General features: G+C 40.0%; 1 protein-coding gene across 1 annotated transcript; it reads left to right on the forward strand.

The window, feature by feature from the left end:
• Positions 1-21,507: 21,507 nt before the first annotated feature.
• On the forward strand, positions 21,508-23,211 carry LOC123134496 (probable peroxygenase 5). The gene is made up of 5 exons (XM_044553747.1): positions 21,508-21,694; positions 21,788-21,895; positions 22,023-22,108; positions 22,634-22,854; positions 22,935-23,211. Exons 1-5 carry the CDS (start codon positions 21,610-21,612, stop codon positions 23,068-23,070), a joined length of 636 nt encoding a protein of 211 aa, XP_044409682.1. The 5' UTR covers positions 21,508-21,609; the 3' UTR covers positions 23,071-23,211.
• The last annotated feature ends 1,238 nt before the right edge of the window (positions 23,212-24,449 follow it).

The following is a 24,449-nucleotide window of genomic DNA, read 5'->3' on the forward strand; positions in this document are numbered from 1 at the left end:
CTCGCCAACTATTACTTCTACTACTATGGCTAACGGTTAGCAATAAAGTAAAGTAATTACATGACGTTTAAGTTGACACGCAGGTCACAAATAAATAAAGACAACTCCTATGGCTCCTGCCGGTTGTCATACTCATCGACATGCAAGTCGTGATTCCTATTACAAGAACATGATCAATCTCATACATCACATATCATTCATCACATCCTTTTTGGCCATATCACATCACATAGCATACCCTGCAAAAACAAGTTAGACGTCCTCTAATTGTTGTTTGCATGTTTTACGTGGCTGCTATGGGTTTCTAGCAAGAACGTTTCTTACCTACGCATGAACCACAACGTGATATGCCAATTGCTATTTACCCTTCATAAGGACCCTTTTCATCGAATCCGATCCGACTAAAGTGGGAGAGACAGACACCCGCCAGCCACCTTATGCAACTAGTGCATGTTTGTCGGTGGAACCGGTCTCACGTAAGCGTACGTGTAAGGTTGGTCCGGGCCGCTTCATCCCACGATGCCGCCGAATCAAGATAAGACTAGTAACGGCAAGCATATTGAACAATATCGACGCCCACAACTACTTTGTGTTCTACTCGTGCAAAGAATCTACGCAATAGACCTAGCTCATGATGCCACTGTTGGGGAACGTAGCAGAAATTCAAAATTTTCCTACGTGTCACCAAGATCTATCTATGGAGAGACTAGCAACGAGGGGAAGGAGAGTGCATCTACATACCCTTGTAGATCGCTAAGCGGAAGCGTTCAAGTGAACGGGGTTGATGGAGTCGTACTCGTCGTGATTCAGATCACCGATGATCCTAGTGCCGAACGGACGGCACCTCCGCGTTCAACACACGTACAGCTCGACGATGTCTCCCACGCCTTGATCCAGCAAGGAGAGAGGGAGAGGTTGAGGAAGACTCCATCCAGCAGCAGCACAACGGCGTGGTGGTGATGGAGGAGCGTGGCAATCCTGCAGGGCTTCGCCAAGCACCTACGGGAGAGGAGGAGGTGTCACGGGAGGGAGGGAGGCGCCAAGGGCTCAGGTATGGATGCCCTCCCTCCCCTCCACTATATATAGGGGCAGGGGAGAGGGGGGAGGCGCAGCCTTGCCCCTTCCTCCAAGGAAGGGGTGCGGCTAAGAGGGGGGGAGGAGTCCATCCTCCCCAAGGCACCTCGGAGGTGCCTTCCCCTTTAGGACTCTCCCCTTTTTCCTATATCTTGGCGCATGGGCCTCTAGGGGCTGGTGCCCTTGGCCCATGTAGGCCAAGGCGCACCCCCTACAGCCCATGTGGCCCCCCGGGGCAGGTGGCCCCACCCGGTGGGCCCCCGGGACCCTTCCGGTGGTCCCGGTACAATACCGATGACCCCGAAACTTGTCCCGATGGCCGAAACAGGACTTCCTATATATAAATCTTTACCTCCGGACCATTCCGGAACTCCTCGTGACGTCCGGGATCTCATCCGGGACTCCGAACAACATTCGGTAACCACATACAAACTTCCTTTATAACCCTAGCGTCATCGAACCTTAAGTGTGTAGACCCTACGGGTTCGGGAGACATGTAGTCATGACCGAGATGTTCTCCGGTCAATAACCAACAGCGGGATCTGGATACCCATGTTGGCTCCCACATGTTCCACGATGATCTCATCGGATGAACCACGATGTCAAGGACTCAATCAATCCCGTATACAATTCCCTTTGTCTAGCGGTATGGTACTTGCCCGAGATTCGATCGTCGGTATACCGATACCTTGTTCAATCTCGTTACCGGCAAGTCTCTTTACTCGTTCCGTAACACATCATCCCGTGATCAACCCCTTGGTCACATTGTGCACATTATGATGATGTCCTACCGAGTGGGCCCAGAGATACCTCTCCGTTTACACGGAGTGACAAAATCCCAATCTCGATTCGTGCCAACCCAACAGACACTTTCAGAGATACCCGTAGTGTACCTTTATAGCCACCCAGTTACGTTGTGACGTTTGGCACACCCAAAGCACTCCTACGGTATCCGGGAGTTGCACAATCTCATGGTCTAAGGAAATGATACTTGACATTAGAAAAGCTTTAGCATACGAACTACATGATCTTGTGCTAGGCTTAGGATTGGGTCTTGTCCATCACATCATTCTCCTAATGATGTGATCCTGTTATCAACGACATCCAATGTCCATGGTCAGGAAACCGTAACCATCTATTGATTAACGAGCTAGTCAACTAGAGGCTTACTAGGGACATGGTGTTGTCTATGTATCCACACATGTATCTGAGTTTCCTATCAATACAATTCTAGCATGGATAATAAACGATTATCATGAACAAGGAAATATAATAATAATCAATTTATTATTGCCTCTAGGGCATATTTCCAATAGAGATGACATTTGTGATTAGGAACCTGGTTGATGTTGAAGATCCTCCCCGGCAACGGCGCCCGAAATTCCTTTTGATGTCGCTTGAAGCTACGTCGGTATTTCCCCAAAGAGGAAGGGATGATGTAGCACAACGGCCGTAGGTAGTTCCCTCAGATATGAAACCAAGGTTATCAAACCAGTAGGAGAACCAAGCAACACAACATAAACAGCCCCTGCACACAAAGAACAACATCTCGCAACTCGACATGTTAAAGGGGTTGTCAATCCCTTTTGGGGTACAGCGCCTCAAGATAGGCAAAGGACATGAGGTAAATTGTAGATAGGATAAATAGATCGCGGAACAAATAAATTGTAGCAAGGTATTTTTGTATTTTTGGTTTAGTAGATCTGAAAAATAAATGCAAGAGAAAATAGATCACAAAGGCAAATATGATGCAAAGAGACTCGGGGGTCGTAGGTTTCACTAGTGGCTTCTCTCGAGAAAAATAGCAAATGGTGGGAAAACAATTACTGTTGGGTAATTGATAGAACTTCAAACAATCATGACGATATCCAGCAATGATCATTATAAAGGCATCACGTCCAAGATTAGTAGACCGACTCCTGCCTACATCTACTACTATTACTCCACACATGACAGCTAACCAGCATGCATCTAGTGTATTAAGTTCATGGAAAAATGGAGTAATGCAATAAGAGCGATGACATGATGTAGACAAGATCCGTTTATCTATTGTGGCAGATATAGATCTCATCTTGTTATCCTTAGTAGCAAGGATACATACGTGTCGGTTCCCTTTCTGTCACTGGGATCAAGCACCGTAAGATCGAACCCACTACAAAGCACCTCTTCCCATTGCAAGATAAATAGATCAAGTTGGCCAAACAAAACCCAAATATCAGATAAGAAATACGAGGCTATAAGGAATCATGCATATAAGAGATCAAAGAAGACTCAAATAACTTTCACGGATAAAAACATAGATCTGATCATAAACTCAAAGTTCATCGGATCCCAACAAACACACTGCCAAAAGACTTACATCATATGGATCTCCAAGAGACCATTGTATTGATAATGAAGAGATATAGAGAGGAAGCCATCTAGCTACTAACTACAGACCCGTAGGTCTACAAAGAAAAACTCACGCATCATCGGAGAGGCACCAATGGAAGTGGTGAACCCCTCCATGATGGTGTCTAGATAGGATCTGGTGGTTCTGGACTCTGCGTCGGCTGGATGAATATTTCATCGACTACTCTAGGGTTTCTGGAATACTGGGGTATTTATAGAGCAAAGAGGCAGTCCAGGGGGCAGCCGAGGTGGGCACAACCCACCAGGGTGCACATGGGTCTCCTGGCGTGCCCTGGTGGGTTTTCCCCTCCTCTGGGTTCTGCAACCAGGGCCCAACTTCTTCCTTTAGGTCCATAGAAAATCATCGTAAAGTGGTGTGGCATTTGAACTCTGTCTGATATTGATTTCCTGTGATGTAAAAAAATGCAGAAAACAACAACTAGCACTTGGCACTATGTCAATAGGTTAGTACCAAAAATGATATAAAATGACTATAAAATGATTGTAAAACATCCAAGAATGATAATATAACAGCATGGAACAATCAAAATTTATAGATATGTTGCAGGCGTATCACACATCAATCAACCCTAATGTCACCTAGATACTCCAATGTCACCACAAGTATCTGTGGGTCAATTATACGATATGCATCAAACAACTTCAGATTCATAATATTCAATCCAACACAAAGAACTTCATGAGTATCCCAAGATTTCTACCGGAGAAAGGAATATGAAAACATTCATCAACCCCTATGCATAGATTACCCCAATGTCACCACGGGAATCTGCAAGTTGATAACCAAAACGTACGTCAAGTGGATCAACAGAACATCCCATTGTCACCACGGATATACCATCACAATACTTACACCAAGTGCTCTCACATCCAAAGATTCAATCTGACATAACAAAACCTCAAAGGAAAAGACTCAATTAATCACAAGGTAGAGAGGGAGAAACATCACATGATCCAACTATAATAGCAAAGCTTGCGGTACATCAAGATCGTGCCAAATCAAGAACACGAGAGAGAGAGAGAGAGAGATCAAACACATAGCTACTGGTACATACCCTTAGCCCCGAGGGTGAACTACTCACTCCTCGTCATGGAGACCGCCGGGATGATGAAGATGGCCACCGGTGATGGTTCCCCCCTCTAGCAGGGCACCGGAACGGGCTCTAGATTGGTTTTTCGGGGCTATAGAGGCTTGCGGTGGCAGAACTCCTGATCTAGGTTTCTTTTCAGGGGGTTATGTATTTATAGGAGTTTTTGGCATCGGGAACAAGTCAGGGGGGTCCACGAGGCGACGACAAGGCAGGGGCGCGCCCTAGGGGGCACCCTCCACCCTTGTGGAGGCCTCGTGGCTCTTCTGGTCCATCTTGAATACTCCGTGGGCTTCTTCTAGTCCATAAAAATCATCGTAAAGTTTCACCTCGTTTGGACTCCGTTTGGTATTCGTTTTCTGTAGAACTCAAAAACAAGGAAAAAACAGAAACTGGCACTGGGTTCTAGGTTAATAGGTTAGTCCCAAAAATAATATAAAATAGCATATAAATGCATATAAATCATCCAAGATGGATAATATAATAGCATGGAACAATAAAAAATTATAGACACATTGGAGACGTATCAAGCATCCCCAAGCTTAATTCCTGCTCGTCCTCGAGTAGGTAAATGATAAAAACAGAATTTTTGATGTGGAATGCTATCTAACATATTTATCCATGTAATCTTCTTCATTATGGCATGAATGTTCAGATCCATAAGATTCAAAAGAAAAGTTTAATATTGACATAAAAACAATAATACTTCAAGCATACTAATAAGGCAATCATGTGTTCTCAAAATAACATGGCTAAATAAAGTTATCCTTACAAAATCATATAGTCTGGCTATGCTCCATCTTTATCACAGAAAATATTCAAATCATGCACAACCCCAATGACAAGCCAAGCAATTGTTTCATACTTTTGATGTTCTCAAACCTTTTCAACTTTCACGCAATACATGAGCGTGAGACATGGACATAGCACTATAGGTGGAATAGAATATGGTGGTTGTGGAGAAGACAAAAAGAAGGAGGTAGTCTCACATCAACTAGGAGTATCAATGGGCTATGGAGATACCCATCAATAAATATCAATGTGAGTGAGTAGGGATTGCCATGCAATGGATGCACTGTAGCTATAAGTTTATGAAAGCTCAAAAAGAAACTAAGTGGGTGTGCATCCAACTTGCTTGCTCATGAAGACCTAGGGCATTTGAGGAAGCCCATCGTTGGAATATACAAGAAAAGTTCTAGAATGAAAAATTCCCAATAGTATATGAAAGTGACAAAATAGGAGACTCTCTATCATGAAGATCATGGTGCTACTTTGAAGCACAAGTGTGGAAAAAGGATAGTAACATTGCCCCTTCTCTCTTTTGTCTCTTTTTTCCTTTTTTGATTTGGCTTCTTTGGCCTTTTTCTGATTGGCTTCTTTGGCCTCTTTTTTTATTTCCTCACATGGGACAATGTTCTAATAATGATGATCATCACACTTTTATTTACTTACAACTTAAGAATAACAACTCGATACTTAGAACAAAATATGACTCTATATGAATGCCTCCGGCGGTGTATTGGGATGTGCAATGACTCAAGAGTGACATGTATGAAGATTATGAACGGTGGCTTTGCCACAAATACTATGTCAACTACACGATCATGCAAAGCAATATGATAATGATGAAGCATGTCATAATAAACAGAACAGTGGAAGTTGCATGGAAATATATCTCGGAATGGCTATGGAAATGCCATAATAGGTAGGTATGTTGGCTATTTTGAGGAAGGTATATGGTGGGGTAATGCACCGGCGAAAGTTGCACGGTACTAGAGAGGCTAGCAATGGTGGAAGGGTGAGAGTGTGTATAATCCATGGACTCAACATTAGTCATAAAGAACTCACATTCTTATTGCAAAAATCTATTAGTCATCCAAACAAAGTACTACGTGCATGCTCCTAGGGGGATAGATTGGTAGGAAAATACCATCGCTCGTCCCCAACCAACACTCATAAGGAAGACAATTAATAAATCATGCTCCAACTTTGTTACATAATGGTTCACCATACGTGCATGCTACGAGAATCACAAACCTCAACACAAGCATTTCTCCAATCCACAATTACTCACTAGTATGACTCTAATATCACCATCCTCATATCTCAAAACAATCATAAGGAATCAAACTTCTCATAGTATTCAATGCACTTTATATGAAAGTTTTTATTATATCCCTCTTGGATGCCCATCATATTAGGACTAAATTCATAACTAAAGAAAATTACCATGTTGTTTAAGACTCTCAAAATAATATAAGTGAAGCATGAGAGTTCATCAAGTTCTTCAAAATAAAACCGCCGCCGTGCTCTAAAAAGATATAAGTGAAGCACTAGAGCAAATGACAAACTACTCCAAAAGATATAAGTGAAGATCAATGAGTAGTCGAATAGTTATGTAGCTATGTAAAGACTCTATAACATTTAAGAATTTCAGATCTTGGGATATTATTCAAACAGCAAGCAAAACAAAATAAAATAAAATGATGCTCCAAGAAAAACACATATCATGTGGTGAATAAAAATATAGCTCCAAGTAAGGTTACCGATGAACGAAGACAAAAGAGGGGATGCCATCCGGGGCATCCCCAAGCTTAGATGCTTGTTTATCCTTGAATATTACCTTGGGGGTGCCTTGGGCATCCCCAACCTTAGGCTCTTGCCACTCCTTATTCCGTAGTCCATCAAAACTTCACCAAAAACTTGAAAACTTCACAACACAAAACTCAACAGAAAACTCGTAAGCTCTGTTGGTATAATAAAGCAAATCACCACTTAGGTAATGTTGTGATTTGTGAACTCATTCTAAGTTCATATTTGTATTATATCTACTGTATTGCAACTTCTCCATGGTTCATACCCTCCGATACTACTCAGATTCATCAAAATAAGCAAATAACACAATGAAAACAGAATCTGTCAAAAACAGAACAATCTGTACCAATCTGGAAACTTCGTATACTTCTGTAACTCCAAAAATTCTGAAAATTTAGTATAATGTGGGAAATTTTTATATCAATCATGTGTCAGAACTTCAGATCAAAAGCATGTTCCAGTGAATTTTGAAAATTCCTGAACTGAGCACAAAAGTTTCTTTTTTGCACAGAATCAAGTCAACTATCATCCACACTATCCCAAAGTCTTTACTTAGCACTTTATTAAAACAAAAGCTATAAACTGATTACTACAGTAGCATAATCATGTGACCACACAAAAACAGTAGGGGTAAATATTGGGTTGTCTCCCGACAAGTGTTTTTCTTTAATGCCTTCCTAGCTAGGCATGATGATTTCAATGATGCTCACATGAAAGATAAGAAAATGAAATATAACGGGAGCATCATGAAGCATATAACTAGAACATTTAAATCTAACCTGCTTCCTATGCATAGGGATTCTGTGAGCAAACAATTTATGGGAATAAGAATCAACTAGCATAGGAAGGCAAAACAAGCATGACTTCAAAAATTTCAACACATAGAGAGGAAACTTGATATTATTGCAACTCCTATAAGCATATATTCCTCCCTCAAAATAATTTTCAGTAGCATCATGAATGAATTAAATAATATAACCATCACATAAAGCATTATTTCCATGATGCACAAGCATAGAATTTTTATTGCTCTCCACATAAGCAATTTTTTTCTCATGAATAGTAGTGGGGGCAAACTCAACAAAATAACTATCTTGTGAGGCATATTCCAATTGAAAATTAAAATCAAGATGCCAAGTTTCAGGGTTATCATTATTCTTTATAGCATACATGTCATCACAATAATCATCATAGATAGCAACTTTGTTCTCATAATCAATTGGAACGTCTTCTAAAATAGTGGATTCATCACTCAATAAAGTCATGACCTCTCCAAATCCACTTTTATCATTATAATAAGATTCAACACCCTCCAAAATAGTGGGATCATTACTTCCTAAAGTTGACACTCTTCCAAACCCACTTTCATCAATATAATCATCATAAATAGGAGGCATGCTCTGATCATAATAAATATTCTCATCAAAACTTGGGGGACTAAAAATATCATATTCATCAAACATAGCATCCCCAAGCTTGTAGCTTTGCATATCATTAGCATCATGGATATTCAAAGAATTCACACAACAACATTGCAATCATGCTCATCATTCAAAGATTTAATGCCAAACATTTTATTAACTTCTTCTTCTAACACTTGAGCACAATTTTCCTTTCCATCATTTTCATGAAAGACATTATAAAGATGAAGCATATGTGGCAACCTCAATTCCATTTTTTTGTAGTTTTTTTTATAGACCAAACTAGTGATAAAACAAGAAACTAAAATATTCAATTGCAAGATCTAAAGATATACCTTCAAGCACTCACCTCCCCGGCAACGGTGCCAGAAAAGAGCTTCATGTTTAATACACAACCTTCTTCTTGTAGACTCGTGTTGGGCCTCCAAGCGCAGAGTTTTGTAGGACAGTAACAAAATTCCCTCAAGTGGATGACCTAAGGTTATCAATCTATGGGAGGCATAGGATTAAGATGGCCTCTCTCAAACAACCCTGCAACCAAATAACAAAGAGTCTCTTGTGTCCCCAACACACCCAATACATGGTAAATTGTATAGGTGCACTAGTTCGGCGAAGAGATGGTGATACAAGTGTAATATGGATGGTTGATATAGGTTTTCGTAATATGAAAATATAAACACAGCAAGGTAGCAAGTAAAAAAAGTGAGCGAAAACGGTATTGCAATACTTGGAAACAAGGCCTAGGGTTCATACTTTCACTAGTGCAAGTTCTCTCAACAGCGATAACATAATTAGATCATATAACAATCCCTCAACATGCAACGAAGAATCACTCCAAAGTTCCTATCATGGAGAACATAAGATGAAATTGCATATAGGTTACGAAACCACCTTAAAGTTATTCTTTCCGATCAATCCATTGAGCTATTCCTATAAGTGTCACAAACAGCCCTAGAGTTCATTGTAAAACAGCACCATATGACACATCAATCAACCCTAATGTCACCTAGATACTCCAATGTCACCACAAGTATCCGTGGGTCAATTATACGATATGCATCAAACAACTTCAGATTCATAATATCCAATCCAACACAAAGAACTTCATGAGTATCCTGAGATTTCTACCGGAGAAAGGAATATGAAAATGTGCATCAAACCCTATGCATAGATTACCCCAATGTGACCACGGTAACCCTCAAGTTGATAACCAAAACATAAATCAAGTGGATCAACAGAACATCCCATTGTCACCACGGATATCCCATCGCAAGACATACATAAAGTGCTCTCACATCCAAAGATTCAAACCTACATAACAAAACCTCAAAGAAAAGACTCAATTCATCACAAGGTAGAGAGGGAGAAACATCATATGATCCAACTATAACAGCAAAGCTCGCGGTACATCAAGGTCGTGCCAAATCATGAACACGAGAGAGAGAGAGAGAGAGAGAGAGAGAGAGAGATCAAACACATAGCTATTGGTACATACCCTCAGCCCCGAGGGTGAACTACTCCCTCCTCATCATGGAGACCGCTGAGATGATGAAGATGGCAACTGGTGATGGTTTCCCCCTCCGGCAGGGCACCGGAATGGGCTCCCAATTGGTTTTTCATGGCTACAGAGGCTTGCGGCGGCGGAACTCCCGATCTAGGTTTCTTTTTGTGGGGTTCTGTACTAATAGGAGTTTTTGGCGCTGGGGACAAGTTAGGAGGGGTCCACGAGGTGAAGACAAGGCAGGGGCGCACCCTAGGGGGCTCCCTCCACCCTTGTGTAGGCCTCGTGGCTCTTCTAGTCCATCTCCGATACTCCGTGGGCTTCTTTTGGTCCTTAAAAAATCATCGTAAAGTTTCAGCTTGTTTGGACTTCGTTTGGTATTCCTTTTCTGTAGAACTCAAAAACAAGGAAAGAACAGAAACTGGCACTGGGCTCTAGGTTAATATGTTAGTCCCAAAAATAATATAAAATAGCATATAAATGCATATAAAACATCCAAGATGGATTATATAATAGCATGGAACAATAAAAAGTTATAGATACGTTGGAGACGTATCAGCGGCGTCCTCCGATGTGTGTCGGAGGAGCTCCAGATCGAGAACATGTGTGAGGGGAAGGAACAAGTGGGGATTAGTGTTTTAGAGGAGGGAGAGAGACGTCTCGGGGTGGTATTATCCACTCTCGCGGTGCTGCAATGGCGAGGGGGATCGGGCGCATGGCCATTTCCGAGTGCGGCGGGGGGTAGGGGATAGCCCAGCCCCGCTGGGCTGGGCCGCACTGTTGCCATGGCTCGGCCATGTGCACAGTACCCATTTTCCATTTTTATTTTATATTTTCGTTTCTCTTTTCCAACTCTATTATTTATTTATTTTTTCTGTTAAATGATTTTGTTTTGGTTCAAACCTTCCACATAAATACAAGACAATACATCAAGGGTGCACACAAGTTATGGGGTCAGTTTGGAAATGTTTAATTACTTGTTTATTATGAAATGGTCATATTTAATGCAGCTGGTTCAGTCTAATTGATGTTAGTGGCATTTTAAGTATTCATTTGATGTTGGTTTCTAATTACTTAGTGAATATTTGCAACCCAACGAACGTTCTTGTTTTATTGTTTGAAGAAATAATAATTTGTCTTGCAATTTAAATTTGAATTTGACTTTGATTTTCATGAAGTGGCAATTTGTTTTAGTAAAGCATGATGACATGGCATAATTAACATGTGTTCAATGTAGCTAATCCCAGGGGTGTTACAATTCTGTAGCTACTAGTCCGGATTTTGGAGAAGCTAAATACTAAACGAGGTAATGACGAGTTGGTATTATCTTCATTCAGAATAGTGTCATCCTCTAAAAGTATCAATTCCAAAAAATGGAACTATCTAAAAGCCTCTCTAGAAGGGACAAGACCATCCAGTTAACAAGGCAAGATTCAAGACCGCTAACCATGATAAATATGATATCATGCAAGGGTGATGCCGTAGATAATTTGGAAGATGCCATAGACATGGCACACGAATTAGAAAGATACTAGAGAGATACGTTAAGAATAATAAGACAGCAACAGGTATATCACATGGGTATATTTGAAAGTAAAAGCAGATTATACAGAATATCTAGAGAACTAGAATTAAGTGTGGTAACATATCTAGTCGATTTAAGGAGTGTTAGAAAAAATATTGAGAATGAACTAAAATATTCAGGTTATAAATATATTCACCAGAGCATGTATATTATAGGAGTCAAAGGAATGACAAGAAAGAAATTAGGAACGAAGGTACTAATTACATTACTAGATAAAAGATGGAAATCAGTAGATAAAGCATCTCTAGGCTTTATGGAAGGAGACATGAATGAAAATAGATTAATAACATATGTAGCTCCAGCTATAATGATGATTGTAAAAGAGCTTTTTGAAAAATGAGCTTTGGTTTCCAAACCAAAGGATATGAAGATTTTAAAGGAACTAATTTGTTAGTAAGCATTGAATTCATAGGAAGACTCACTAATAAAAACAGTTCCAGATACAAAGTAAACATTAATGATGTAATAGAAAGCATGCAATCTAAAGGCATAAAATTTATAAGCCCTCTTAAAATCAGCTCTGAAGAGAGAGTGCAGGAGAGGAATGGAATATAAACGAACTAATACAGAAGAAAGAGTTGAAGCAGCCAAAAAAAATATAAGCTATCAAAATAGTGAAGAAAGTAGTAGCATTAGATTCATGAACTATAAATCCGCGACCTTAGACGATATAAAATATTTTATGTCAGAAATAGAGAGTAGTGATAGGAAGAATAAAGGCGTAAAAGAATGCATGGAAAAGGCCGATTTAGAAGATGAATTAAATCATTGGGAAGAAAAATTAAAATGTATAAACTGGGAATACAATAATTCAATGACATCAGATTGGCCTAAAATAAGAGAAAGAGGACTATTCTTTATAAGAGAGTGCAAGGTTAAAAAGATTAATAAAGGATAAAAATCGGCCATTAGTAACCTAGTGGTGCCAAAGGATAATGTAAAACCAAAAGAAAATATGAACAATAAAAACAAAACTGAGAGTCACAAGGAGAAAGCCATAAGTGAAGAAGAGCAATGAGATATCAGTAGTAAGCTATTGTTAGAAAGTTGTGAGGAAGAAGAACCATGTGATGAATATGAAGATGGAAATTACATTGATTCAGAGCAAAATGCTGACTTTATAAACTCGTTAGATGACGAAAGTCTACATACTTCAGGAAATGCGATGGAAGCTATGGAAGTAGATTTAGGGAATAATAAAAGAAGAAGAGGATATGGCTAGACTTATGTAAAGAGAGAAGGAGAAAGAGAGAGACCTACTTGATCAGGTGGGGAAATGGCCTCCTGAAAAAGATGATTATCATCCTACATATATCCCTGGACAATATACATATATGGGTTCTAAAAGAAGAGGCTTTGAAAGAGTCATGCAGTTCCAAAATTCTAGGAATGATGGTGCAGTACTAAATTTAGGAGCCCATGACCCTGTAGATTGGCCAAATATAATTAGTGTGTGCAAAGAATTAATAGTTCAGATATATATGCAAAACCAATATGATATAGGGAATAAGGTAGAAGATATGATAACATTCATACTATCAGGAAACTGTAAGATTTCTTACAAACCTAGATTCTTTCCTATGGATAAAACCTATTCTTTAATATAATCATTATTCTACAATCCGTAAGATTTCTTTCTTTCGATTCTTCTAATTTTTGTAGAACTAGATCAATTTTATTATTCAAACCTGCATATTTTTCTGCTAACTTTTGATGTTCTCTTAGTAGATTTTCAAATTTTTGGTCTAAATTATCTTACCTTTCCCCCCAAGATATATAAAAGTTATGGATGAGATCAACAATTAAATTATGTTGGCTGTGAGAAGTATGTCACGTATGTTCTTCAGAAGGATTTATTCTGCACCGTATGCTAATATTTTATTTTAGTAGAAATAACTTTACCTGAACTAACCTCTAAGTTTAAATACTTTAGTCTTTTGATGATTAAAACGCTGGCTGAGATACCAACACACAAATATATTAACTAATATATTAATATGAAAAGTACAAAATTAATTAGTATGAAATATAAGTTAATTAAAAATTTCATTTTTTAAATATTAATATTGATTTAATTTAGTGAATTTGAAATTAACTTAATTTATTAATTATTATATTTTATGTGTTTATGTTGGATCTTTTACGGGTTGGCGAAACCAAAGAGGCGGCTTAATGGTATGCAATAGCTACATTAATCCTACTCGGTACTCTCCGTATTTATCACTATGTTGCTTTAGAAACAGCTAAGTTCTTTCATTTGATGTTTATATTGCGAATTTATGGGATAAATTCCTACTGTCTTCCCGGGCTTCTCAATAGACGCCGCGAAGGCTAAACAGAGAACTACCGGCTTCTCGTTGCATTGTAAAATATTGCTATGACATGGCTGGGTATAAAAAACAACCCATGCTTGCAAGCAAAGTTATACAAGCTAACACACTTTGCGTGCCTTGTTGTGTGCGCATTGGAGCCATTCTTTAGTAGTCTTGGCTCTTTTTGGCGTAAATCTCCAGCTATACTCTTGTGCTCCTTTGTGCGTGCATGCATTCCATGGCCGGCAATGTTTTTTGGGTATGGGCCTACCCCGTCCGTATTATATATAATACCTTACCAATATTTCGAATTCCAATATTCAAATGTTATCAATATTCGGGTGTAGGTCCTCCGCGCCCTATATTTGTGCACACACACACACACACAATGTACAATGTGTATAAAAAATAGACATTGAAATATTTATTTAAAAAGCTTAATCTTGTATTTAAAAATAGTAAACATGTAATAAAAAGAATTTATTGACATATACAAAAATTTAAACACGTGTTAAAGAAAAGAAAAGAAAAATAAAGAAAGAAACGAAGAAAACAAAAGAGGAAAAAGGACAGAAGAAACCGGAAAAAACAGTGCAAAAAAAGGAAAACAAAGGAAGAAACAACATGAAACCGAAAAGATGGAAAAGGGAACAAGAAAACTGGAGAAAAATAGTGCGAAAAAGAAAACCCAAGGAAGAAACAAAAGAAATTGAAAAATATAGACAAGGAAACAAGAAATCAGAGATAAACCAGTGCAAAGAAAAATAAAAGAAAACGGAAAAAATAAATAAAAAAGTTGAAGGAAAATGAAGAAAAAAACAATGTAAACCGAGAAAGAAACGATGAAAGCGGTGAAAAACAAAGAGAGGCAAAAAAGACCTAAGAAAAACCATTGGAGAGATAAAATGAAACCAGAGAAATGAACGGAAAAACGAAGGAAAATCAGAGCGAAGACAACCACCATTGAACATCTAGATCGAACTAAACCTGAGAGAACGAAAAATAAGATGAAAATGGGCTGGCCCAGTATATCTACTCGTGGAGGAAAAGCTTTAAGGCGATATGGTGAACTCAAAGTGAAGGGATCTCCTATGCGCCGCTCGATGCGGCAAAGAGCTGGCGTTTCGCATATGGCTACTAATCTGGGCTGGCCCATTTCCAGTGCACGGGGTGGCGCATTAGCGACGTGAAAAAAAAAAAAGAAAAAAGGAAAGCGCGAGCAATGGGATTCGAGCACGAGACTGCTAAGTTGTATGCGCACGGTGCTAGCCACTGCGACAAGTAGATTCTACTGTCAAATTAGCAACGCGACACTAAAAGAAGTAAACCACAGCGGATAACTTAAACACCCGGCAACACAACTCTGTGTGAGGGATCAAACTGAGGTCCTCTTTCTAGTGAACAGCGTCGCTAGCCAACATTATTACTTTGACTAAGTGTCTAAAATGGTGCACCGTGTATATGAACTATAACCCACAAAAATGATTTTATTTTCGAAAAAGGTAAAAAAATAAACACAAAAAAATTCTAATTTCTGATCAAATTTATAAAAAGTCGAACGTCTTGTGGAACCCAAGCATTTTTTTAAACAAAATTTTTCAAAGGGAGAATAATTTTTTTAAATGATCAACAAATTTTTGAAAATGCGAACATTTTTTAACAAAACAAGAACATAAATTAACAAAGCAATTTTTTTGAAATCAATTACAAATTTATCAAAATGCGTACATTTTTTGAAATTCCCTGAAATGTTTCTGAATTCATGAAAACAGGGTTTTTTTTTTATTCGTGAACATATTTCGAAAATGAAATTCTCGCACATTTTTCAGATTTGAACAAATATTCAAAGGCGAACATCTTTTGAGATCCTTGGAACAATTCATTATTTTACGAACAAATTTTGCAAACATGAACACTAGTTTAATTTGTAAACAAATTTTGGAACTCGGAACATATTTTGAAACTCGCAAACATTTTCTGAATATGTGAACAAAAATTAAAATGCAAACATTTTTAAAATTCAAATTCAATATTTTTTCGAATTTTCGAACATTTTAGTAAATTAAGAAAACAAATATTAGAATTCTCCTTTCTGGGAATTTCTGAACAAAATTTCAAATTTTGAACATTTTAGAAAAAAGCACAAAATTCACAAATCTGAACATTTTTTTAAATGACAAAAAAAAATTTGAAAATGCGAACATTTTTTGACAAAACAAGAACAAAAATTAACAAAGCAATGTTTTTTTAAAATCAATTACAAATTTATCAAAATGCGAACATTTTCGAAAAGTACCTGAAATGTTCATGAATTCATGAAAACATGTTTTTTTTTATTCGTGACCATATTTCGAAAGTGAAATTCCTGAACTTTTTTCAAATTTGTGAACAAAAATTCAAAGGCGAACATTTTTTGAGATACTTGGAGCAATTTGCTATTTTGAGAACAAATTTTGAAAACATGAAGACTATTTGAATTTATGAACAAATTTTGAAAGTGGGAACATCATTTGAAACTCGCAAACATTTTTTGAATCTGTGAACAAAAATTTAAACGCAAACATCTTTTAAATTTGAAGTTCTACACTTTTTCTGAATTTTCGAACATTTTTGTAAAGTAAAAAATAAATAATAGAATTCTACTTTTTGGGAATTTCAGAGTAAAGTTTCAAAATTGGAACATTTTAGAAAAAAAGGAACAAAACTTCTAAAATGTGAACGTTTTTTAAAAATTCGGAAGATATGTTGAAAAAGAAAAGTAAAAATGAAAGAAAATAAAAAACGAAACAAAGAAAATAAAAAAGGAAAGAAAAAGAAAAAACGAAAGAAGGATAGAAAAGAAAAAGACATAAAACCTGTCCAGGAACCTTCCATTACCTTCTAGAACCTTCCTAAAACCAGAAAAAACCGACTGGAACCTCCTAGAACATTCATAAAACCGGCCTGTACTGTAGCGCGTTCTTTACCGATAACTGGGCTGGCCCATTTCGCTCGCTGATCCCTCGCTCTGTGCGAAGCGGCGACAATCTGCCGCTGAATGCGGCAGATAGGATTTTCCGTGAACTCATTATAAGCGAGATGGAGGTTCCTTCTTTTATGCCAATTCCTATATACCGCTTCACGCGCCATTTAAGGGCCTGTTGGTAGTTGGCACTTATGCGTGATTCAGCTTGATATCTAACGAGCCGCACAATCCCACCATCCTTTTTGGGAACTTTCTAAAAGGATCCCTTTGGTTTTTTCGGGTTTTGTGCGTCATCGGGTTTTGTCATTTTTCTGGTTTATTTTTCATTTTATTCAAATGCACGAACTTTGCAAATTCATTTTTTAAATCGCTAGCCTTTTATAAAATCTGTTGTCTTTTTTCAAATTCAAAAACGTTTATTTAAATTTGTGGTTCTTTTTCAAATTCCTGATTTTTAAAAATTGTTTTAACTTCTTTGAAATATGTAAACATTTTTTAATTTCGCAAACTTTTAGAAAATGGCAAACTTAAAAAAATATTTTGATTTTTTATATTTTGTGAACTTTTCCCAAAACCATGAGATTTTAAAATTCAAGAACTTCTTCTTCAATTTAAGAACCTTTTCAAATATCTGAACTATGTTTCAAAGTTACAAAAAAATGAGGTCCAAAGTTGTTTTCAATAGTCAATAGTCAAACGGTCCACCGAGCGAACCTAGTACACGAGGAGACAAATGTGACAACCAGGTAAATCTAGTGAGCCGTGGCCCACCTACCACGCAAGAAGCCGCGGCCGTCCCATGAAAAACACACTCAAACTTGAGAAAAACATCGTAGCACTATTAAGAAATATCGGTAGCTCTAGCCACCAGGCTTTGAAAAAACAGGCTACTGGTATTAAGGCAACTCTAACGCCATGCATTAAATTGAACACACAATGGGTAGAAAAATATTTCGAATTTTAAAAGTTCCACAAAAATATAAAAATATTGTTGAACCTTTTTATATAAAAAATCCTTTTTCAAATGTCCATGGATTTTCAAAAATATCGTTGAATCTAAAATATATTCAGAACTTTTAGAAAGGGAAAATAGAAGGAAAGAACAAAACCACATGCCAAAAAGGAAAAAAAAAAAGAGAAACCCGAAAGAAACCTTATGAAGAAAACATAAAAGAGAATAGAAAAAAGAGAAGACGCTACGCGTCCACCAGCCGATGTTTTGATTTTATCCGTCGCCTCGACGGTCGTTGGATGCCCGAACTGATAAACATCCGATTTAGTGTCCGCGCCCCGCATGCCTTCTCTTTATTTTCCACGACAAACGCTCTGTTGCGGAAACAACACTATTGCCCCCAGCCTTGACAGAGTTGCGCCCTGAGCGGCGCCGCCGCCGACCCACCACAGAATCAGTCCGTCGTCGGCATGCAGGAACTAAATTGAAGTTTCTGCAACACTATCACGCACCATGGTTGGATCTGACGCAAATCGAGCTGACCGAGGGGGCCTGCTTTGAGAACAGTCGCGGCCTCTACTCCAGCATGACGGCGACGAGCTCCCATGCTGAGCACTCCTTTGACGATTTCTTCAACTGAAGCTATGTTTTTGAAACATGTGTTGTGTTGCAATGCTTGGCCTCGTACACTCTAACATCGTGTGCTCCTCCAACGCTTTCTTCAACCGGGGTTATGTTTCTGAAGCAAGACCCATGTTGCAAAAAATATAACTTAGCTGCAGAAACTTTCTAAAACTAGATCTTGTTGCTGAAAAAAAACTTCACCACCAAATCATTTTTTATTTCTGAAACAAGATCTTTGTTACAGAAACTGTCGATCTTTGAATCGTACCTGCTTGAGTCGTCATCGGCCACCGCCGACCCTGAGCAAGTCGTCGTCGCCACCGCGGTGGATAAGGCCTGGTGGCCCAACGCCTAGCGCCGCCGCGCCCGTCCGCCGGCTCCCAAATCCAGCCGCTCGCTCTCTAATCCAGACAAGCTCTGAAACCCCCTATTGTTACCCAGTTGCAGGAATGACTGTCTTGAAACAACATGTGAGTTGCAGGAAAACAAACGCGACTTCCAGACGAGCCCTGAAACCCTCCTACTGTTACCTAGTTGCAGGAATGACTGACTTGAAACAACAAATGAGTTGCAGGAAAACAGACGCAGCTTCAGCGGACGCGGGGACACTGTCGGCCGTTTGATCAACACACTATCAAACGGCCACAGAGCCGATGGACGGGCGCGCGCGATCAGCCTGTAGAAAGTAAGTTTTTTCCAGCGAAAAAACACGTCCTAAGAAAAGAAGAAAACCACCCATAGGTGTCGTAGCCCGAGTTGGCCGGCCCATTAGATGGCACCGTAGGCAAGCGGTGTAAAAATACACAAAAAAAAGGAGTGTATACTAGCTAGGAATCAAACTTGCGACCACACCCGCTGGTGAACGCAGGTAGCTAGCCACCAGAGTTGGTGTGTGTTAGTTTCTAGTAGGCTGGGTGCACATTTTAGAACTGTCTTTGCCTCAAATTATTTTTTAGAACTAATTGCAGCCGCATATCTGTATATATTTTTAGAAAATTTCTTGAAATTTGAAACATTCTCTTAAAATTCTGAAGATCTTGTGCGAAACCCTGATTTCTTTTGGAATTTACATTTGTTTTGAAAAATGTGAACACATTTTGAAAATTGGAAACAAAGTTTGAATATGTGATCAAAATTTGAGAATCATGAATAATGTTTCAAAATGTTTAACAAATTTTCTAAAAAATGAACATTTATGAAGCTGCTGAATATTTCCTGAATTTGGAAAATTTTGAAAGACTGGATTTTTGTTTAAATTCCTTTTTTAAAACACAAACATTTTTTTGAAAAATCTCGAATAAATTATTTGAATGGGAATATTTTTTTGAAAAAGCTCGTGTCTAGGCCGACCCATCTCGCTCTCCCTTGAGCGAGGGTTCCAAGAAAACCGGCCGAACTGTGAGAGCAACTAGTTAACGCTCCTTCGGGTGCCTCGCAATGATCAGCGCCACTTGGCGTGCTCTCAGCCATTTGCCACATGTCGCGCTCTGGGCGCTTCCTTCGGATTTTGTTTTTTTATTTTTCTGCACGTGTTTTCGGCTTTTTAGCTATATTTTTTGTTTTTTCGAAGTTTTGGTTTTCCACCGGTCTTCCTTAACTTTTCGATAAAAAAATCAGGAAAAAAAATTTTTAACGCCAAAAATGCGTTTTCTTTTTTTTCCTTTCGCGAGAGTCACGGTTTTGCTTCCGCAAGAGGCACTGTTTTGCTTTCGCGAGAGTCATGGCAGTGCCTCTCCGAAACGAAAAAAAACATGTTTTTCTGTTTTTTTCTCCTTTCGCGAGAGTCACGGTTTTGCTTTCGCGAGAGACATGGTTTTGCTTTAGCGAGAGTCACAGTTGTGCCTCTCGGAAACGAAGAAAAATGCGTTTTCTGTTTTTTCCTTTCGCGAGAGTCACGGTTTTGCTACCGCGAGAGTCACATTTGTGCTTTCGCGAGAGTCACAGTCGTGCCTCTCGAAAACGGAAAAAACACGTTTTTTGTTCTTTTCTTTCACGAGAGTCACGATTGTGCTTTCGTGAGAGTCACGGCCGTGCCTCCTCGGAAACGAAAAAATGCGTTTTTTTCCTTCTGCGAGAGTCACGGTTTTGCTTCCGCGAGAGGCACGGTTGTGATTTCGTGAGAGGCACTGGCGTGCCTCTTTCTGAAAGGGAAAAAACCTGTGCTCCCGGTTCGGTTTTTTTGTGAACTTTTTTTCGTCAAAACCTATCAACATAGGATCTAGTTTTGAATATCTCGACGTGATTCAAGATTTGAATGCACGGTTTAAGAGATAAAACGTTTTGAATAAACAGATTTACGAAAAAGGAAAAAATTTCAGGTTGCGACAAGTGACACATATGCAGTGCATGACTTGTCACAACCTGAAAAAGTTGAAGTGATCTTTGCAGCGAGTACTCCTCAACTAGTGATTTCGCGGAACTGTACGGTCCGCTTGACTTGGGCCGGCCATCTCTGTGAATGCTGGATTATTAGTGGCAATGAGCCCGTCTTGTCGTAGTGGACCTTGTTAAACTGGTTAGAAGTATCTGTTCGGCCCATGCATGGAAAATATCTAACGTTAAATGTGCATTTCCCGTTTTGCATGTTTCAGTGCTCGACAAATACTAGTACAAAAATATTCTCCATTAATCAGCATTCACAGCCTTCCCTAAAAATTATAAAAAATCAGCACTCACAGCCTGTGCGCAATCTGAATTTTTGGTGGATATTTATTTCTCCTCCAAATTTACACCCGCGCATTTACTTGCAGCGTATCTGGCGATTTCGCACCAGCCGTTTGGGGATCGATCGTGCTGGATTCCCAAAGCTTGTCTGTCGTTCTGTTGCAGGCAGCGGTCCACGTTTCTGTGCTGTAATGAATTCGCGTGAGGTCTCCCCAGGCCGCCTGTGATGGCGAGGCCGCCACACGCCTACCCGGGGCGCAGGCCGTCCTATAAATAGGGCCGCACGTCGAGGCAAAGAGGCACGCAGACGCAGCCTCGATCAGGGGAAAGATAAAGATAGATCGGGAGTCAGCTCGCGAGAGAGAGAGAGAGAAAGGGTCGAGAGAGAGCGAGGAGGAATCGCCTGCCCTAACACGATGGGCGCCACCGGCCAGCGTCGGATGTCATCTCTGCCCGCGGCGGCGGCCGCGCCTCTCCTGCTTCTGCTCGCCGTGTCCTCCTGTAAGTCGACGGTTTCCGGCCGGGGCACGATCATTTTTTATGTATTGCCCATTTCTGTTTGAGTTGTTAACATATTCGGTTCGATTCTGACAGGGAGCCAGGCGGCGGCGGCTCCGGCCTGGACGACGGACCTGGAGAAGCACGTGGCGTTCTTCGACACCGACAACGACGGCATCGTCACCTTCTCCGAAACCGAGCAAGGTGAGGAAACGACCATCGGTCACGCATCTTCTCCGCCCCCTCGTTTATCGGTTTCGGTTCTTTTTTGCATCGACGGCTGGCCGTCGTCGCAGGCTTCTAATTTTGGCCTTTGTGTGCATGCATGCAGGGCTTCGTGCCATCGGTCTCGGAGTTCTCGAGGCGACGGCCAGCGCGACCCTGATCAACGGAGCCATCGGACCCAAGACCAGACCTGTACGGCCATGCTCTTTCTTTCGTTTCAACTGCCCAACACGCGTACACAATCACATGCCGTTTCCATGTTCCCTTGGGCGCTTAATCCATGTCAAATATCATCAGGGTTGTTAGTACTTGGTAGTTCGTGTGCAGCGCTAGTAGTATAGTGCACCAGCTTAACCGAGAATGCATTCTTCAGATATAAGAACACACTACTATGATCAAGGTCGAATCACCAAGCATGCTAGATGTTAATCAGAGTAAATGGCGTCATCCCTTTCTCCTGCTGGCACAAACGAGTAAGCGACGGTTACAAGTTTACAATGTCATTTTTGTTCGGCGTGCTGCCGGCTCCAATCTCAAAGTCAGTTAGTTTGGTGCATATATGGCAAGGTTGGCGGCCTAAACAAACGCTTTACGCTTCAGACGCCAGCAGCACACTTATCCAACACGTCCTTTTGTGTGCACCTGCAACTGTGTACCCTACTCCGATACGAGTACAGAACCCGTGGATACAGTACCTGATACAGACATAACATGCAGGAAAATGCTACGACATCGCGGTTTGACATCTACATAGCGAACATCCAGAAGGGGATCCACGGGAGCGACAGCGGTTCGTACGATGCTCAAGGAAGGTTTGTTCCGGCCAAGTTCAACGAGATATTCACCAAGTACGCCATGGTCAAGCCGAACGCCCTGAACGAGGACGAGCTGGATGCGATGCGCACTGCCAACAGGAAGGAGGGTGACTTCAAAGGATGGTAATAATTTATCTCTGCTGTAAATCTTATTCATGCCGACGGTCGAGGTGTCGCCGTGCTAACTCCGCCGGCGGTTGCAGGGCGGCGTCGAAGGCGGAGTGGGGCATGCTCTACAGCCTCGCCAAGGACAAGGACGGCTTCCTTCAGAAGGACACCGTGCGCACCGTCTATGATGGTAGCCTCTTCGCTAAGCTGGCGAAGAAGGCTGGAAATTAACCGAGCGTGATTTGTATTCGTACTTCTTTTCGAGATGAAATTTGTACCCCGTGTTATTGGGGTCTTGTTTGTTGAGCATGAGCTGTCCCTGTACAATTAAAATTGAAATCTGTTAGTGCAAATATAATTTACTGTTCCATTTGGCATGGCCGTTGCTGCTTCTGATCCGGCGTTTTCTCCTAAGATCCTCGTGCAATGAACGTTTTTTCCTAAGGACAGCTGGTCTTTTTTCAGCGTACTATAAGCTCGATTGGTCTAGAGCGAGAGGCCTAGTTGCCCAGTTTATTGCATTGCGTTGCATCATGTCAGGATGGGAACGGGCTGACCCGGCCTTGGACCCGGCCCCTGTGGCCCCAAGGCCAATTTGAAAGGCCATGGGTCGGCCCATATAAAGAATAGTGAATGGCATCGTTGGCCTGATGGGTATTTTAGGTCGACCCAATTTTTGGGAGCTCCTATACAGCGCTGCGAGCGCCGATTCGCGCCACTGGCGCCTGCAGGGACGCGAACTGGGCCGGCCCAGGAAAGGGAGCGAGGCACAGTGATGTCAGATCGCAAAAAATGTCAGGAAATGTGGTGAAGCCAGGATTGGAACCCTGACTGCCTTTGTGGTCAAATTCGAACACAGCCACTAGGCCGATCTATCCACAATGTTTATTTTGAGGACAAACAGTCCCTATTATATACCAACCTGTATTATTTCATGATAAAATGAAAAATGAATGCACAATATAAAAAACGTGAATTTTAAGAAAGTTCATAAAATTGAAAAGGTTCATACAAACTGAAAAAAATCGTGAATTTGAGAAATCTTCACGAATTTGAAATAAGTTCACAAAATTTAGGAAAAGTTCATGAAATTTTGAAAAAGTTCACAAATTTGAAAAAAGTTCATCAATTTTGAAAATAGTTCACCGATTTTGAACAAAAAGTTCAGCAATTTTTTAGAAGTTCATCGATTTTGAATAAAAGAGTTCATCAAATTTGAAAAAACAGTTCACTGATTTGAAAAAAGTTCGCTGATTTTGAAAAAAGTTCATTCACTTAGAAAAAGTTTCATCGTAAATTGAAAAAAGTTCATCGGAATTGAAAAAAGTTCATCAAAAATTGGAAAAAGTTCATCGAAATTGAAAATAGGTTCACCGAATTTGAAAAAGTTCATCGAATTTGAAAAAAAGTTCATCAAATTCAAAAGGATGCCCGGGGAACCTGTTCGTACAAAAAGAAAAAAACTGAAAAGAAAAAAAACGAAAAGGAAAATGGAAAAAGAAAAGAGAATAATAGAAAAGAAAGATTGTTGTAATTTATCAGAACCTGATGCGTGCTGGGGTGGTAAATCAAGCATGGAATTATGAGTGAGGTCTCAGGTTCCAATCCTT

The sequence above is a fragment of the Triticum aestivum genome, chromosome 6B, assembly GCF_018294505.1.
Source record: "Triticum aestivum cultivar Chinese Spring chromosome 6B, IWGSC CS RefSeq v2.1, whole genome shotgun sequence".
NCBI classification, from domain to species: domain Eukaryota; kingdom Viridiplantae; phylum Streptophyta; class Magnoliopsida; order Poales; family Poaceae; genus Triticum; species Triticum aestivum.